This window comes from Rhagoletis zephyria, unplaced genomic scaffold, assembly GCF_001687245.7.
Source record: "Rhagoletis zephyria isolate East Lansing unplaced genomic scaffold, Rhagoletis_zephyria_1.1 Rzeph_scaffold_09032, whole genome shotgun sequence".
NCBI lineage: Eukaryota > Metazoa > Arthropoda > Insecta > Diptera > Tephritidae > Rhagoletis > Rhagoletis zephyria.
In genome coordinates, this window is record NW_016166111.1 from 1 (window position 1) to 16,618 (window position 16,618).

Genomic DNA, 16,618 nt, shown 5'->3' on the forward strand with positions numbered 1-16,618 from the left:
ATCACTACGATGTCGATAAGGTCGCCTTTACCGGTTCCACTGAAGTGGGTAAACTCATACAGCAAGCCTCTGGAAACACCAATTTGAAACGCGTCACTTTGGAGTTAGGCGGTAAGAGCCCGAATATTGTTTTGGCCGACACCGATATGGATTACGCTGTGGAGTCCGCACACTTTGGGCTCTTCTTCAACATGGGACAAACTTGTTGCGCTGGTTCGCGTACCTTTGTCGAAGATAGAATTTACGATGAATTTGTTGAACGCAGCGCTGAGCGTGCCAAGAAGCGTACGCTTGGCAACCCCTTCGAATTGCATGTTGAACAGGGCCCACAGGTCGATCAAGAGCAGCTACAACGCATTCTCGGCATGATTGAGGAAGGCAAGAAGCAAGGCGCCAAGTTAGTAGCAGGCGGCAACCGTCCCAACCATCTGCCCGGCTATTTCGTAGAACCCACTGTATTCGCTGATGTGCACGATCACATGACGATCGCGAGGGAAGAGATCTTCGGCCCCGTGCAACAGCTCATTCGCTTCAAGACTTTGGATGAGGTGATTGAGCGTGCCAACAACTCCGACTACGGCTTGGCGGCGGCTGTTTTCACACGCGACATTGATAAGGCCAACTATGTCGTGCAGGGTTTGCGCGCCGGCACAGTCTGGGTGAATACATACAATGCCTTTGGCGCACAAATGCCTTTCGGTGGTTACAAGATGTCCGGCCATGGACGAGAAAATAGTGAATATGCGTTGCAGAACTATACCGAGGTGAAGAGTGTGATTGTCAAGATTCAGCAGAAGAACTCGTAAAGGGCGAAAGCGGCGAGATGATTATGAATGTCGCACTGATTGTTACTAATACCTACTTGTAGTATGTTTTGTCTTTAAATGAAAGGCTGAGGAAGGAAATTGCAGTTTAATTTAAAATCGCACAAGTTTTCTACATTGTCATGTATACATATGTCTGAATTACTAGTACCTATTTCATAAAATATTTTGCTAACATACTATTATACATATGTATGTTCATATGTGTGAAATTAGTACCTACAAATACAAATATACGACAGTTTCGTATGAGCTGTACAATGACATAAAACAAATAAAACTCTATACGTAATATAAAAAACGAAATATGATGTTTTGAGCAGGTACTTTTTTAAATGGTCTCGAATTGCACAAATTATAAGATTAATTTTATTAGTTTTCTTAATGCTCATTGATTACAATATTTTAAATATCAACCAATCAAAATTTAAGATATTACTTTAAAGAAAGCTGAATAAAAGTATTAGCGGCCGCCTTAGCCTAGTGGTTAGACATGTGTGCTTCCCCAGTTCGACCTTGTGTCAATTGCTGTTCCGACCACGTACACGTTTGTTTTATTCTAATAGAGCTTTCACCTCGGCAGGCAGTTACAAAACTACGAGTGTATTTCTGGCAGCAAAAGGCCTCGCACAAACAAGTCAAATGTCAATATTTGATAACTTTTTAAATTAAACAAACTCACTCATCTTTGCTTTGCTTTATTAATCTGTATATCTCCACCATTTACATATACTTGTAAGTCCGAAAATTCTCTCATAAACCTATCCACTATCCACTACCATTCGGCATAGTTTTTTTTCGATTAATCCACATCCAACTTTCGAAATGTGCCATCCATGCCGAATATACTATCAAAGTCTGGCTGCTTGCCAACACGCAACTTCTCATTATTCCGATATTTATGATCCTCTATAAAGTAATCACGTCTATCCAAGAAGAATTGTACTGAGAGCTCTGTAATCTCTTCAATAGAACCATTTTCACCACCATATTCTTTGGGCAAATATTTTTGTGGTATATGCGCATACAGTGACTCTAAATTGTTGCCATGTAAATGAAGCTATGGGTGATGAAAATAAAAACAATGTTATTGCCGTTTAATACAATATTCTTTGCATCGAAATTATCACTCAACACTTACACGCTCCTGCTGCTTGGCTGGCATCAGCGGTTTAAGCATATTGAATACCTTTTCGAAGCCTGCTGGTATATTAATGAAATGCGTGGCACGTTGTCGCAAAGGTATCGCTTGTTCGGCAAAAACTAACATCTTCTTAACAACAGTTGGCGTATGTTGTGCCAAATGCGCTGCCGTTAGACGTGATACGTCCAAGACATCAATGAAACCATTTACAGCCGCATAATCATCTTCGCGTATCCATAGTTCTTGTTGCGCATGCGCTACTGCCATTATTTCCTTAAACGTATACTTATCGGGTGGATAACTGCCGGCGCGTATAAACATAATTCGTGGACCAGTGTCATGCAATGGCGTAGGTAGTAGCGAACCAGAGCTGTTGAAGAAATTTCAGTTTTTATACATTTCTTATAAAGCACACATATTTTACCCATAACGCAAGCGTTCCTGTACAGTCGGATCATTCACATCGGATATGGTGTAAAAATCAGGATACTTCGTTTTCAGTGTATAGAACCAATCGAGCTTTGACTTGGCCTTTTCTAGGCTGAATTTGCAACCACGTAGAAATCCTACCAACAGCTGATCATCGGGACGTACATTCAAATGTGGCTCTTTGTCGGCCCAACTCTTTAACGCCTGTAGATCCTCTTGTAGGCGCCCCGGTCGCTCATGCAGCTCCTCGATTGCCACTTTTTGTAGATTTTCTGGTAGTGGCCGTATATTCAATTGCGACATTTGAGCGTTGCTATCGTTGCTTTGATTTTGTGTATTACTTCAGCACTGAACTGCGTTAATTCACAAACTGGTGCTGAAGCGTTAAATGACCTCAATAATATCTATTCAATTTACTTCAAATAGTATTGCAATGTACAAATGTGTGTGAGTGTACAACGGAAAGTGACTTTTGCTACGAACTTCAGCCATCCAACGCTGCTCGTTAGATAGTTTAATTTAGTATTAGTCTCATTAATTTTTACGATTATTGTCATTAGAAAAGATAAAATGAGTGCAAATGCGTTTGTTTTTTGGTTTGCATTGCATAACTATTATTGCATTTGTTTGATAAAGAGAAAATGCATTTGTGTTACTTACTAAGCTCTTTTAGCACTTACAAGTATTGGGTGCTTCATCGGGTGATAATTAAGCGCGTTTGATAAAGGGTGTTTCAAACGCGATTACTCTATGCACATTTTTCGATTATTCAGTTGTTCAAAACTATATCCTTATGTTATAATTAAAGGACGCATCCCTGTTATGAATCGTTTAGAAGACTCGTCGCTGGGTAGACTAGTATGTACTCGAAAATGATGTTTTTACTGCATTAAAAAGCACTCCCTATAGACAGGGAGGGGGTATCCCTAGACACACATAGAGAGGTAATTTAACAACGTTGACCTTTTCGCTTACTTTAGATCCAACAAATTAAATTTGAAAGTAGCGGTTATGGTATGATCGAAAAAAAAAACAAAAATAAAAAATATCGATCCAAAATTAATCGAAAAAATAAAAATCCAAAATGAACTATTATTCTTGACCGAAAAAATAAAAATAAATAAATTTGATCTGATTTTCAAAATAAAATTCATTTTTTTAAATTAAATTTTTACTGAAATTTGATTAAAAAATACTTAAATAACAAAAAGATTATACAAAATCCGTAACACACTTTTTAAAAAATTTATATATGAAATAAAGATTTTTGGCTTTATCCTTAGTGAAAAATTGAAAAAAAAAAAATCCTCCCATGTTTTTTCACAGCCAACTTTAACAGTATTTATATTGACTTAAAAAAAATCGTTTCTCAAAACAAAAGATTATAAAAAAATTCTCAAAAAAATTTGATTGGAAATAAAAATTAATGGACTTATTATTAGTAATAAACTGTTCAAGCAAAACTTTTTACTTTCAATTGTTTTCTAAGTTAATTTTTACAAAAATTGATTGATTTAAAAATGTGGAATTTCGCAGAATTTTTTTTCTTAAATTTGTTAAACAAATACTTGTTTTGGGTTTTTATTTTTTCGATCTTATTTCACCGTTATAATAGAGATCGCTTTAAATACTTTGTGATCTAAAATATTAACTCTGAAAATAATGACAATCGATGGAAAAAACTGAAAATCCAAAAATAACGGTTATTCTTGTTCGAAAGAAGAAAAATCATAAAATAACAATCAAGAATAAAAATCCAATTTTAGCGAATAATTTATGAGTTTTATTTTATGGGTCATATCCGTTAGGGTACGCGATTTAAATTAAAGGAGTATTCACCGAGTCTTGCAAAGCCCTTGCACGGTGTACAGATTGCACGGTTTGCAAAGCTGTCCCATAGGAAAACCGTTTTATCGTGCCATTCGTCCACCGTGCTAGGGCTTTACAAGACTCCAGAATACCCCTAATGTTTCTTAACAATTAGTTTTAAAAATAAAACTATTTTTTAGTTAAATTTTCAGACATGTGATTTTTCAAAAAATTTAAATAAAAAAAGAAAGGATTACATATGTATTTAAAAATCATTAAGTTAGATTTCTTTGTAATACATTTTTGAAAAAAAAAAAATCCTTTGATAATTGTTTTTTCAAAAAAAAAAAAAATAAATAGTCACAGTAAATAAAAAAAAAATATTAATTCAAATTTAAAATAAAATAATACTAATTTTTCAAAACTAAGAAATATTAAAACTTTAATTGAAAACAATTAATTTTTAAGCAAAAAATAAAACTGACTTCAATTCTCATATAAAAATTTAGGATTATCGTTAATTTCTTCATGCGGTAACATGCATAAAAAAAATATTCCGACGAATTTATAACCTTCTTTTTGTGAATTCGGTTAATATATATTTATGGCGATATTCTTGGTAATAAATTTAAAAAAAATTTTAATTTTCACAAAAAAGGAATGATTTTTTCAAAATAAATAGGAATTTGAATTCTTAATTTGTTAAAAAATAACTTATTTTAAAAGTATTTCGAATTAACTTAGTTTTTTATGAATTTAGGAGTTAAATTTCATAAGGAATTTATAAACTGTTACAAAAAAAAAAATTGAGTAAAATGGTATCTTTTCTCAACCATATTTTTTTCTAAATAATTGCTCCCTGACCCAAGAGCAGCTGTTTTTGCACCATATTACGGGTAAGATATTTTTCAAATTGCTTATAATACAATTTAATATTTTCTCCGTTTGGGTCGCTAAGCGAATTTTTTTTCTTGAAGTATATACTACTCACGCAATTAAAAATTAAAAAATTTACTTAATCTGCTTTTTTAACCATCGCTGTATTTGCTAGCACAGGTGCTAGGCAAGTTTTTTCTTGCTGCTAATCGCGATCTAATCATATCGTTGAACTGATAAGATGACTGAAGACGGTAACGTGAGGACTTCAGCACCGCATAAATAAATGGGTGGTATTGATAAGAATTTTATTGTTTACAAAAATAGCAAAGAAAATTAAATGTAGTGCGAAATAGCTATTAAGAATTGACACAAATTGAAATACAGCGACTTTTTTTGGGGGGAAATAACTCATATTTTTTGGTTATCCAGGGTAAATGTATTAATTTCTATGAAAATCATCACATAAAACGAAACATTTCTATGAAAATAATTGCATTTTCAACTACAACAAAACACCTAATCCACCTCCAGTTTTCTGAAAGAACCCTCCACACCGAACATGCTCTCAAAATCTATGGGTTTGCCAACTCGCAAGCTCTCATCGGTGCCATAGTTCACATTCTCCTTAAAGTATTCACGATAATCGTCCAACTGTTTATTAGTGTAGCTTATAATCTCTTTTATACTACCGTTATCGCCACCATATTCTACAGGTAGATAACGCAGTGGTATATGATCGTAAAATCTATCCAACTTTCCGGCGTGCACTGAAATCTGCGAAATAAAAACTTTTTAATTATGAACTAACCCTGAATTCATATCCTATCGTACTCTTTCCTGTTGTTTTTTGGTCATCATCGGTTTCAGTAAATTGAAAAATGTTTCAAAACCACTTGGCGTATGTATGAAATGCTGTTGCTTGGGACGCAATGGCACCGCCTCCTCAGCCTGTACGGACATCTTCTTCATAATGCTCGGTGTCATCTGCATGACATGCGCAGGCGTAGCGCGCTCGACATCTATAATCGAAACCATTCCCGATATAATGGCGTAATCATCATCGCGTATTATGATTTCTTGTATATGGCTGATCGCGCGTGCAAATTCATCAAACTTATATTTCTCAGCTGGCAGTTGACCCTGGCGTATGAGAATAATGCGTGGACCATGCTCATTCAATGGTGTAGGCAGCAGCAACAGTAAGCTACAAATATGCACATACATATTTTAATATGAGAAATTAAATTTTCTTAACTGCTTCATACCCAGCGTTAATAATCTCTCTAACAATTGCTTCATCCGCATTGGAGGCGGCAAAAAATTCTGGATATTTAGTGCGCAGCGTATAGAATTTATCAATTTTACTTTTAGCCTTTTCCAAGCTGTATTTGCTGCCACGCAAAAAGGAAATCAAAAACTGATCATCATCGCGCGCACGCAAATGTGGCTGTTGTTTTATCCAAGTGCGTAGCGCCGCAATATCAGCACGAATGCTTTCGGGCACCTCATTCAACTGCTCAATGGCAATTTTCTGCAGATGCTCGTTGACGGGGCGTACGCTGAGCTCTGACATGTTCGGGTTGTCTGTCGATATCGTCGTCAAAATTTGCGCGAACTGCCCAACAAAGCACTTGAAAGCGAACTAACTAATGGCAAACGGTGAAGAAATCAGCAAAGGATTCGTGCGAAATTATTTACTTGTTTTATCAAATGATAACCAATAAGTTTTATTGGCTTTGCTGATAGCGATGTATTGATTAGTGCATTGAGGGTTTCAACAGCATGTAATAGATTTCGTTTGAAACAGGAGATGTAAAGCGGTGATAAGCTTGTTAATTTTATTGGACTAATTTGCCAAATTTTTCGCTGTTTTACCAGCCAAGTTTAAATACAGTTGCCTTTCGCTAACTTGCACCAACAGGAAGGAAGATCTGAACACAGGCAAACATAGGCCACCGTATCGTATTGAACAATGTTCTAGAGCAAAAAAAAAAAATTTTATATAGTTCTAAAAGGATGAACATGATTTGTTTTTATTGTGAAAGAACCTTTGATTGAAATGCACTCTAGACGGAAATTTGAACATTGTTTCTAAATAAAGTCTTGCCTGAAATTTTTTCCAATAAAACGTGCACGTTCCTTGAATTGCCTTGACATTCGAAGGTATATAGTTTTGAAGTCGTATTCCCAAAGCAACAGAAATCAAATAAAGAAAACAACACTAAAATACGAGCGTTGGTGCATGTCTGGTATCAGTATAGATTTATTTATTTCATTCAAATTGGGAAAGACGATTTAAAACACCTTGAATCCCTAGCCATTCTAAACGAAAAAGATCAAAAGGTAAACAGACGTTCTCCTTTAGGAGGACATGTCCTCCTTTTTGCCTAAAAACTAAATGTCCTCCTTTATGACTGAAATGTTCTCCATTTTTGCATTTTGTATTTTTCGCATAATGCCTCTAAAGTAAATCTTTTTATTTGTAAAAAATTATTAAAAATCAACACGATTTTCTAGCGTCTTGAAAGTCGCACTTTATCGTACTCAAATTTAAAAGGCTATAACCATGATAAAAATATAGTAAGGTAGAACCGCTGAGAGTTACTTTTAAAATTCTTGACGTTTCCAAACATTATAATTTTAAAATTTACTCACAAACTCACACACACATTTTCATTTTCAATCTCAAGCAACAACAATTTCGAACAATTTCAATTTTTTATTTTCAATTTTATATGATTTTAAAATGCTGGCAAACTTCAAAAAAAAATCATGGCCGACAAAATGAGAGAACGGTTCTACCTTGCTATGTTTTTATCGTGGCTATAACTACATAACAATATATTTCTAAAAATTCTGAACGAAAAGTTTCAAATTTTTGACAGAAATTGTTAAAATTTGTTGAATTTTAATAATTTTTCTACAAAGTTTGAATGTATATGGTGCTTGGTATATAATGCCTAACAATAAACATCGCATAAAAATAAGTAAAAATAGCCAAACTTGTCAAAATGCAACTTAAATTAACCAGTGTATATTTACATATTTTTTATTTAAAACGTTTTTATCAAAATACATATCGTCGCCTGGATAAAAGATTGTCGTATGTTGCGCACGAACGTATGACGTAGGACAATTGTCACCTGGTAACCCTAAGTTACACTCGCTCTTATCTGTCTACATTAGGGTTGTGCGATTATTCGATTACTCGAGCAAGCAGTTATTCGGTTAATCTAATTTTTGATTACTAAAAACGATGATTAATCGAGTTAATTAAAATATGATTACTCAAAAAATTAACTTTGCTCGTTAAAATAGTTTTGCTGGAAAAATGCTTAACTTCTTTCTAACAATGTGTATATGAAAATCTATTTTATTTCATTTGAAAACCGACGCGTTGTTTTCAAAGCATCAAGGGACTTCTACTCGTTTATATGTGAAGAGTACTTTGAAATGTTGATAAATCATTTTACTCCTAATGTTGATTAATCAAAAAGCAAATTGACAAATACTTTCGTTTTTGGTTAATCAAAATCTTCGTTACTCTAGTAACAGAACTTTTGAATATCATAATTTTCAATTAATCGAATAATTGAGTTATTTACTTTATGATTAATTAAAATTTTGAATAATCAATTAATCGCACAGCCCTAATCTACATATATTTATATACTTATTTCTAAAGGGCATTTTTCTGTTAGTCAACGATATCCTTTAATATTTTATAAAATTTATCGAATGATATCTCATTTTGAAGGGGAGGAGCTCACGTACCTGCGAAAGACGTTGTTCAATTTTATTTATTTATTAAAAAAAAGGGGGTTTAAAAGCTGAAAGCACTGTATCCAGACAATGAAGTGCCATATCTTCTCTAATACTCCATCTAATTGAATGATTAAAACACCATTTCGAATGAAAGCTTGACCGGAGATCGGTCGAGACAGCATTATTTAGTGCATACAATCGAAAGATCACTATATTACAAAGAATACACCCTCGCTGTCCAGGAAGGCAGGCTCGTTCTTCGAGGATGCTTTCAACAATGTATCTCGTGCAGCGATTATCCCATCCCTGACAAATCTGGTAGTAAGCAATTCACTAACCTCGTTTATTGAACGAATGCTAATCGGTCGAGAAATAAGCGCAGCATTCGGTGAATCAGTAATAAAAAGGTTCCCAGTTAGGGGTACACCCCAGTGGGAGTAATATCACCGCCTCTGTGGTACATAGCAGTTGACAGCCTTCTTCGAGAACTTGAAGATATTGGCGGTCAGATAATTGCATGTGATATTGTAAAAGCTATCTCGGGTAAACATCTCTCAACATTGACAGATCTGATTCAAAGATCCCTCAACAAACTATCCCTGTGCTGTAACAGGCGAGGACTGGGAGTGAATCCTGAATAAGATTGTAGTTTATTTTGAAAAGGGTTGCCACCTGTTTGACAAGTCAAATTTAATTTAATTATACACAAGTTAAAGTGTCAAACGCAAGAGTGTTTAGACATTTTTAGTTTGAACATGTAGGATTTTCGGAGGTGTTTGAAGAGGGTTTCCACCTGTTTTAACACTAAACACCAATAAAATTATTTAGAAAGTTAAATGAATTATTAAAATATGGATATCAATCGAAATGGTTTTGAAAAGGCATCATCTCTAAAACTCACGCTGTGTTTGAATTGCGGGAATGAATTAATTGAAGATGGATCACAAGAAAGAGGTTTACGGAAGTTTCTGTAAACAAATTTTTAATTTTAATAAACTTGCACTTTAACTAAGGGCGTTTCCGTGTGAAAATATTTTAAACGGGGTAAACAAAATTTGAAAATTTACTATGAAATTTTATACACTCAGCGAAAGGGGTGAGGGCCTTCAGTCGAAAATATAAAATTTGCTCAAAAGGTGTTTTTTCATTTGAAATTACAACTTGCTATTTAGGTATGGTACATATGTATGCATTTATTTAAATTTTATAACTTAAACTTATATACTTACAAAAACAAACTGCGGCAAATACAGTCAGGATTTTGATTCAAAAGTTATTGAATTATTTTATGAAGAACTTACTTTTTTCATATTTTAAAATCAAACATTGATATTTTAATTGCAATTTCCTTGTATATATGGTTTTTTGTTTTTCTAAAAACGATTAATAACTGGTATCCACGAGACTTCAAAAAACGTTTTCAGATGCGTTCAGGTTCCCATTATCAATTATGCATTTTTAAATGACATAAATCCAAATTACAAAATTTTGATTTTGTATACCCTTACAATTTTACTACTTTCTAAATAAATAAGTACTTTAGCTAGTCAACCTCCAATTTACGGAATGAACCCTCCAAACCAAAACAGTTCTCATAGTTGAAAAGCCCACCCTCACGCAGCTTTTCATTTGTGCCGAACTTCGGCTCCAACAAAAAGTAGTCGCGATAGCGCAGCAATTTCGCTTCCATGCGTTCAATAATATCGTCTATGGTGCCATTTTCGCCACCATATTCCTGAGGCAGGTACTCGCGCGGTACAAAGTCGAACAACGCCTCTGGGTTAGAGTTGACGGAAATCTGTTAACAAAGGGGGTTACAAATTTTTTGAAAAAATAAAAAATAAAAAAATGGCTCTTGCAGAATAAATAAAAAATAGTAAATCTTACACTCACCCTGCTCAACATTTTCTCTGGAAACAATGTGCTCAACGTTCTGAAGCCCTTCTCGAAGGGCGCCGGCACATTGATAAAATGTGTGCCACGTTGACGCATCGGCATCGCCTCCTCCGCGAAAACCGCGAATTTGCGCAGCAAATCCGGTCTTAACTGCAGAAAATGTTGACCGCTTACATTGCTCATGTCCATAACCTCAATATAACCGCTGACCGTAGAGTTATCATCCTCGATGGTCATAATTTCGCCAAACATCGATCCGACCCGTATAATATCGGCGAATTTGTATTTGGTAGTGTCGTACGAGCAGGCGCGTATAATAGTAATACAGGGTCCATGATAGTCGGCTGGGAGTTGTATCTGCAGTATGACGCTGTAAATAAAGTAGGCAATTGATTACAAATACTAAGGCTTCATCATACGTATTTCTCTGCCATACCCTAAACGCACAATTTCCAACACCATAGGATCATCGATCTGCCGTCGCTCGTTGAATACCTCTGGCAAGGCTGCTTTCAGTGTATAATAACGATCGATTTTCTTTTTCGCCTTCTCCAAACTGTTCTTGGAACCGCGCAGAAAGCCAACAAGAAATTGATCATTAGTGCGCGCGCATAAATGTGGTTGCTTGTTTATCCATTGGCGGAAAGCGAGAACATCGTCGGCCACGCGATTCGGCACTTCGTCCAGCTCCTCGACGGCGATTTTTTGCAAGGCAGGTGATAGTGGACGCAGTATGGGTGGCGCGTCATCGCTTATCGGATTCATTTGGGGGTTTTAAGCGGTGCGCGGTGCCTGCAAACCTGGAGTGGGTAGCCGCTAGCCTAAAAGTAGATTTTGTTTAAGATATTACTGGTAATGTTTTGCGGTACTTAAAATATGTATGTCTGTCTGTCGATTACTTTGCACAGAAGTGCAACGCTTTGTTTATTGCTTGCTCGACACGAAGCTACTGACTAGAATGTATATTGCCAAAAACTCTCGTTATCACCACAGTTGAATAAATGGCTGATATAGATAAAAGCAATATCAATTTCTTTTAATGGGATTATAAATATGAAAATTAAAAAATTTTTATTTCAATGCTTCAACGGTGGTAAACTGCTTTAATTGTTGCCTTTTGCCGGCCATGAATTTATGCATTTAATTGGAAATTTGTTTATGGAAATACGTATGTAATCATACTCCGGCTTGCGGCGCTTATCACAATTGCGAAGCCTATGATTTATTGTTTTTTGATAATTCATTTGAGCGCATTTTAATACGACAGCATACAACTGCGATCGTTCAAGAGTTCAACCTTCCTTCCAATTGTGATATATGGTATTAATGCCACTGAATTAAAAACTTAAAAAAAAAATTTCAAGCTGCAGTTATTTATTATAAACAAGGAAAAGTAAAATCGCAATAGGGGTATTCACGATGCTCAATACATATTACCATGTCGAGCCCTAACCGCCAAAAAGACGTAAAATCGGGCGATATGTAACATTGTTTTGAATTGAAAATTTGCATTTCCATCACATCAGTATTAGTATTTTTTTTTTATCAATATGGAGAACTTTATCGAGCTATTAACCGTTATAGATATTTATCGGCTAGCTATCGATGAATGTAAGGTCTTATTTATATTGATTATTTTTATCTTTGTTGTTGATATGGTTTTCATTAGGTTATCGATGTCAATATCGATAGCGATAAAAATAGTAGAGTTTTGAAAATATCGGCACAGTTTTTAAAAGCATTAGATTTATCTCGCTTGAAAAACGAATTCGAAGCACTGGTTTATTGAGTGAAAATGCGAAAAAATTGTTATCATGCCTTCTCGGTTTGAGGATTTTCATAACAATAATTTTTCAGCCCTAGTCACGCCCTAAAAAGAGCCAATATCTATCTACTTTTACCATATGCTGATGAAAATATTTTTCTAAAATCCTTTCCAATATTATAAAAAAAATGTTATTCGTTTGGTAAACAATTTACTCTTCCAGCAATTTTTGAACAAAATCGGTCGAAAATTGCCCTCTGTGCAACGGTCCGAAGCTTGTTTTGCAATGTGCATCAGGGTGGTAAAAAAATAAAAGTCGGAATCTTAATGCTCTCATCCTCTATACCGAAAAAAATATACTCCTGTTTTTTATTTTGAAATCAAAAAATTTTTTGGTGGTAACTCAAATCGCTTATTGGATGTCTCCTGAGAAGAAGCAGAGCTTTGCGACCGAAAAATATTGATTTTCAAGAATTCTATACCATTTCTAAAAAAATTGTTTTCCTTCCCATTAAAAAAACGCATTGAGGATCTTTGAGCGTTTTAAGCGACCCCTACATACCTTTTAATTTCAAAATAAAAAACACAGGGGTATATTTTTTCGCTACAAATCAATCCCAGCATTAAAATCCCGGCTTTACTTTTTTTGAACCATCCTAATGTACATACACATCTGGGATTAAGCGCAGGAAGTTCGTTTCACAGTGGATGGATATATCCCTCTTTGCACTAATGCGCTCGAGATAGAACCATAGGCAGTTTTATCGAAAGAAGTTAAGTTGATAGGCCGGTTATGATTTAGCGGGGGTTCATAATATAGACCAAATATTATGAATCGTTGTGGAAACACAATTGCAATTTTGTCAGTGGGGCATCCTATTGTACATATGTAAGTTGATATAATCCAAATACGCGTATGTGCATATTCAAATATACTATATCCACATTCATACGCGTATGGATATTAAAGAAACACGTTTTCTTATATGTAGCTACGCTTCACTAGGCTTTTCTTGTTTTTGTTTTTTACTTCCACATTACTTATATTTTTTTTTCATTTCCATATCGAATTACCTACATACTTTCCACCACCATTTTCCGATCCGCTATTGTTGGCGTTAAATAAGTCAAAGTAGACAAATGAAAAAAGGAGTGCACAGGTGGGAATGAATGTAAATATGGACTAACGAATGGGAAAGTAGCGAAGTCCCAAAAAAAAAAACAACTGAAAGTTGGTGTTGTTTCTTTTCGCATAAGAAGTTGGTCGAACAGGAAGTTGAACGCGGATATCTCGATTTCAGACAAAGAAAAAATGGAACAAAAAAGGGAAGGAGATTCAAAAAAGTTTAGTTTAAGAAGCAAATATTTATGTATGTTGTATTAAACACTCGCATATTTTTAATTATATTTAGGTATATGCTTTTTGACCCTCTTTCTAAAAAACAGAGTATTAATTTTCTATAAAATTCTAAGCAGCAATTTTTTTTACTATAGTCCACACAAAACGTAAATCTGTGAATTAAGGGGGAAGAGTAAATAAGTACTATGTATATGTTATTTCATGAAAAACAATACAATTAACCCTCCGTAAAAGAAATTGTCTTGAGATAGAACAAAACTCCTTTTGGAATGCCCGGCTTGACTGCGACGTATAAGTACAGTGGTCAAAATAATTACATAAAAAAAAAAATTCAACGAAATTTGGTAAAAATTGCTAACTTGTTTAATTAGATTTCCTAGAAAGATTCTGAGTACGCAGTTTTCTAGCCCATTGAATTCTAGTAGAACAAAGTACAAGTTTCATATAGCTAAAAATTACGGTCGATTTATTAGATTTTTTGTTTTTGTGCAGGATGTTTCGGTTTTCTTCCATATAAAAATAAATTGTGTGTATTCGTCATATAGAAGCAACTGGGATCAGTCTGATTCACAAAACTAGAGGCCAAATATAGTAACGTTACGTTTCTCTCGGACAGCAGATTTTTTTTAAGGTTTTTAAAATTAAAAGAAATTAATAATTCTGTAGAGCTTGAAAAATTAAATTTCACGGTGCGCAAGTAAATAGATATTGAATATGACCTTTTAAACCTTTACCCTTGGAATTTCATTATGGTGATTTCGGTTCTATCAAAAAATGTTGCCCTTGCCCGGTGCAATATGTGTTTGATGTTACACTCAACCCTTTGAAAAGGCATGTTTTTGCCTTCTTATCCTTGTCCAGCTCACGCATATCGTCATATTATCATTTTAAGCAACCATCTGATTTTCAAGGCAACCATCTCCCCTGACAAAGCTTCAAAGGGCAGAAAAGGTGCCTTTTTGCCTTAAAAGAGTGAGGCATTTTAAGAAATGAACACAAAATATTCTCACCCTTTGCCTTTAATTTAGAATCGAACACGAAAAGAGAAAGGGGCAATCAAAAGACGACATTTTTTGGTAGAAACGAAATCAGAAAAAAAAAACATTTAATTGAAAGAACATTTTCAATACCTATTCGTCATTGTGAACCGAAAAATTTTATTTTTTCAATTCTAGAGATTTTTTTGTTATATATCCATATTGCTATTTTACTTATTCTGCAATACACTGATTTTTTTATCATTCTTTGAATTGATCACATCCTTGAAATTTCAAAATCCTTTAAAAAAAACGCAGTTTTACTATTTTGACACCTAGTTTGGTGAGTTGGTTCACTTCTCTGTGTGTTGTGATTTTTTTTTGGTTTTTGTCGACATAGTATGCTGTCAGACGGGGTAATTACAAGCGGTTCATAAACCAACCTCTGGACACGATACGCCCTAAATGACATTCATCGACTCCCGACCTTTTAATGCCGTTTTGGGAACAGAACCACACGACGTGGTCGGGATAGAGCTTTGTCTGCCTGGGGAGACTCGCACTACCATAGCTCAACTTCGCTCTGAGCAGAATTAACGCAGATATGCCCAACGAATGCCCGGCATGCAGTTGGAGTTGCGTACATCTTGGTCTCCCTTTAGTTGAGCTTGACCACAGCGACTGATGTACAAGCCGGTCTAGGCAGGGCTCAGTAAGCCGCTACAACAACAACAACGTGGCAATGCAATTAATTTTGGAAAGTAATAGTTTCCGTAGCTATCGCACTATGCATATAAAATGATATTCGAAAGTAGTTTTTACAGCCAATTTCACGAAAGAAATTTAAGTGAAAAATAATTTTAATTTTATGAATTTTATATGGAATTTAACAGAAAATCAGAAATCAGTTTCCATTTAAATTGCTGGTGAAATCGGCTATTAATGATTGAAAGCGATATTTGATGTTTTATTGAATTTTATTTTTTGTTATTTTACACGAAATTCATGAAATTGCTTTTGCATTTTCATCAAAAATTAAAACTGCTGTGCAGTGATTTCTGATCTACATAGAGAAAAAGTTACCTTATAAAATAGACCAAAGCTAATAATATACCCCCATGGCTTTTTTTTACGGAGACCCTCTTCCTTATTTGGAGAAAAATAATATTCAGGTAGATTCTGCAATTCAGTTCCGAGTGCATTTCAATCCCATTCAATTTGAACTCAAAGTGGCTTTGGTTGAAATTCACTCGGAAGTGAATTTCAGAACCTGCCCGATTAGTAAAATCGATAAAAAATTTTTTTGGCTTTTATTAGATTAATTTTTAATAATTTATTTAAAATAAGTTCTTCTTCTTCTTCTTATTTGGCGCTGTAACCGCCTAAGCGATTTTGGCCGAGTCCAAAACAGCACGCCAGTCATTTCCCTTCTGTGCTAACTGACGCCAATTGAAAATGCCAAGTGAAGCCAAGTCCTTCTCCACCTGGTCTTTCCAACGCAGAGGAGGCCTTCCTCTTCCTCTGTTCCCAGCATCGCGGCCCGCGTTGAATATTTTCAGAGCAGGAGCGTTTCTGTCCATCCGAACGACATGGCCAAGCCAGCGGAGCCGCTGAATTTTAATTCGCTGCACTATGTCTATATCGTTGTAAAGCTCATACAGCTCATCGTTAAATCGTCTGCGATATTCGCCATCACCAACGCGTAAAGGTCCGTAAATCTTTCGCAGAATCTTTCTCTCGAAAACTCCAAGAGCCGCCTCATCAGATGCT

At 35.0% G+C, this 16,618-nt stretch overlaps 4 protein-coding genes across 7 annotated transcripts in view; 1 reads left to right on the forward strand and 3 right to left on the reverse strand.

Moving 5' to 3' along the window:
* Positions 1–5: 5 nt before the first annotated feature.
* Positions 6–1,132, forward strand: LOC108375505 (aldehyde dehydrogenase, mitochondrial-like; the record flags this gene model as incomplete). Its single annotated transcript, XM_017631637.1, has 1 exon — positions 6–1,132. A coding segment is annotated over one exon (801 nt), but the record flags the coding sequence as incomplete, so codon positions are not given.
* On the reverse strand, positions 1,037–2,734 carry LOC108375507 (alpha-tocopherol transfer protein-like). Its single transcript, XM_017631639.1, has 3 exons — positions 2,393–2,734; positions 1,966–2,338; positions 1,037–1,884 (listed from the first exon to the last, which is right to left on the reverse strand). The coding sequence occupies exons 1-3, from the start codon at positions 2,698–2,700 to the stop codon at positions 1,627–1,629; spliced, it is 939 nt and encodes a 312-aa protein (XP_017487128.1). The 5' UTR covers positions 2,701–2,734; the 3' UTR covers positions 1,037–1,626.
* A 2,515-nt stretch (positions 2,735–5,249) lies between these two features.
* On the reverse strand, positions 5,250–6,733 carry LOC108375506 (alpha-tocopherol transfer protein-like). The gene is made up of 3 exons (XM_017631638.1): positions 6,351–6,733; positions 5,917–6,289; positions 5,250–5,859 (listed from the first exon to the last, which is right to left on the reverse strand). Exons 1-3 carry the CDS (start codon positions 6,656–6,658, stop codon positions 5,602–5,604), a joined length of 939 nt encoding a protein of 312 aa, XP_017487127.1. The 5' UTR covers positions 6,659–6,733; the 3' UTR covers positions 5,250–5,601.
* A 3,284-nt stretch (positions 6,734–10,017) lies between these two features.
* Positions 10,018–16,618, reverse strand: part of LOC108375508 (alpha-tocopherol transfer protein-like) — a 10,272-nt gene continuing 3,671 nt past the window's right edge. The window contains exons 1-4 of one of the 4 annotated variants that reach the window (XM_017631642.1): positions 11,701–11,858; positions 11,183–11,567; positions 10,744–11,116; positions 10,276–10,648 (exon numbers count right to left, since the gene is read on the reverse strand). In XM_017631642.1, the coding sequence (XP_017487131.1) occupies positions 10,394–10,648; positions 10,744–11,116; positions 11,183–11,511 (957 nt within the window). In that variant the 5' untranslated portion in view covers positions 11,512–11,567; positions 11,701–11,858 and the 3' untranslated portion in view covers positions 10,276–10,393. Of the gene's footprint in view, positions 10,649–10,743; positions 11,117–11,182; positions 11,568–11,645; positions 11,859–16,618 lie in introns of those variants that run through there. The other 3 variants (XM_017631641.1, XM_017631644.1, XM_017631643.1) reach the window with 3 other exon arrangements.

Excerpts from the sequence above, each read along its gene's own strand:
- LOC108375506 (XM_017631638.1), bottom strand. The coding sequence starts at position 6,658 with ATGTCAGAGCTCAGCGTACGCCCCGTCAACGAGCATCTGCAGAAAATT. Across the intron at positions 6,290-6,350 it reads AGAGAGATTATTAACGCTGG|CTTACTGTTGCTGCTGCCTA; the intron begins GTATGAAGCAGT and ends GCATATTTGTAG. Across the intron at positions 5,860-5,916 it reads CCAAAAAACAACAGGAAAGA|ATTTCAGTGCACGCCGGAAA; the intron begins GTACGATAGGAT and ends TTTATTTCGCAG.
- LOC108375507 (XM_017631639.1), bottom strand. The coding sequence starts at position 2,700 with ATGTCGCAATTGAATATACGGCCACTACCAGAAAATCTACAAAAAGTG. Across the intron at positions 2,339-2,392 it reads CAGGAACGCTTGCGTTATGG|CTCTGGTTCGCTACTACCTA; the intron begins GTAAAATATGTG and ends TTTCTTCAACAG. Across the intron at positions 1,885-1,965 it reads CAGCCAAGCAGCAGGAGCGT|CTTCATTTACATGGCAACAA; the intron begins GTAAGTGTTGAG and ends CATCACCCATAG.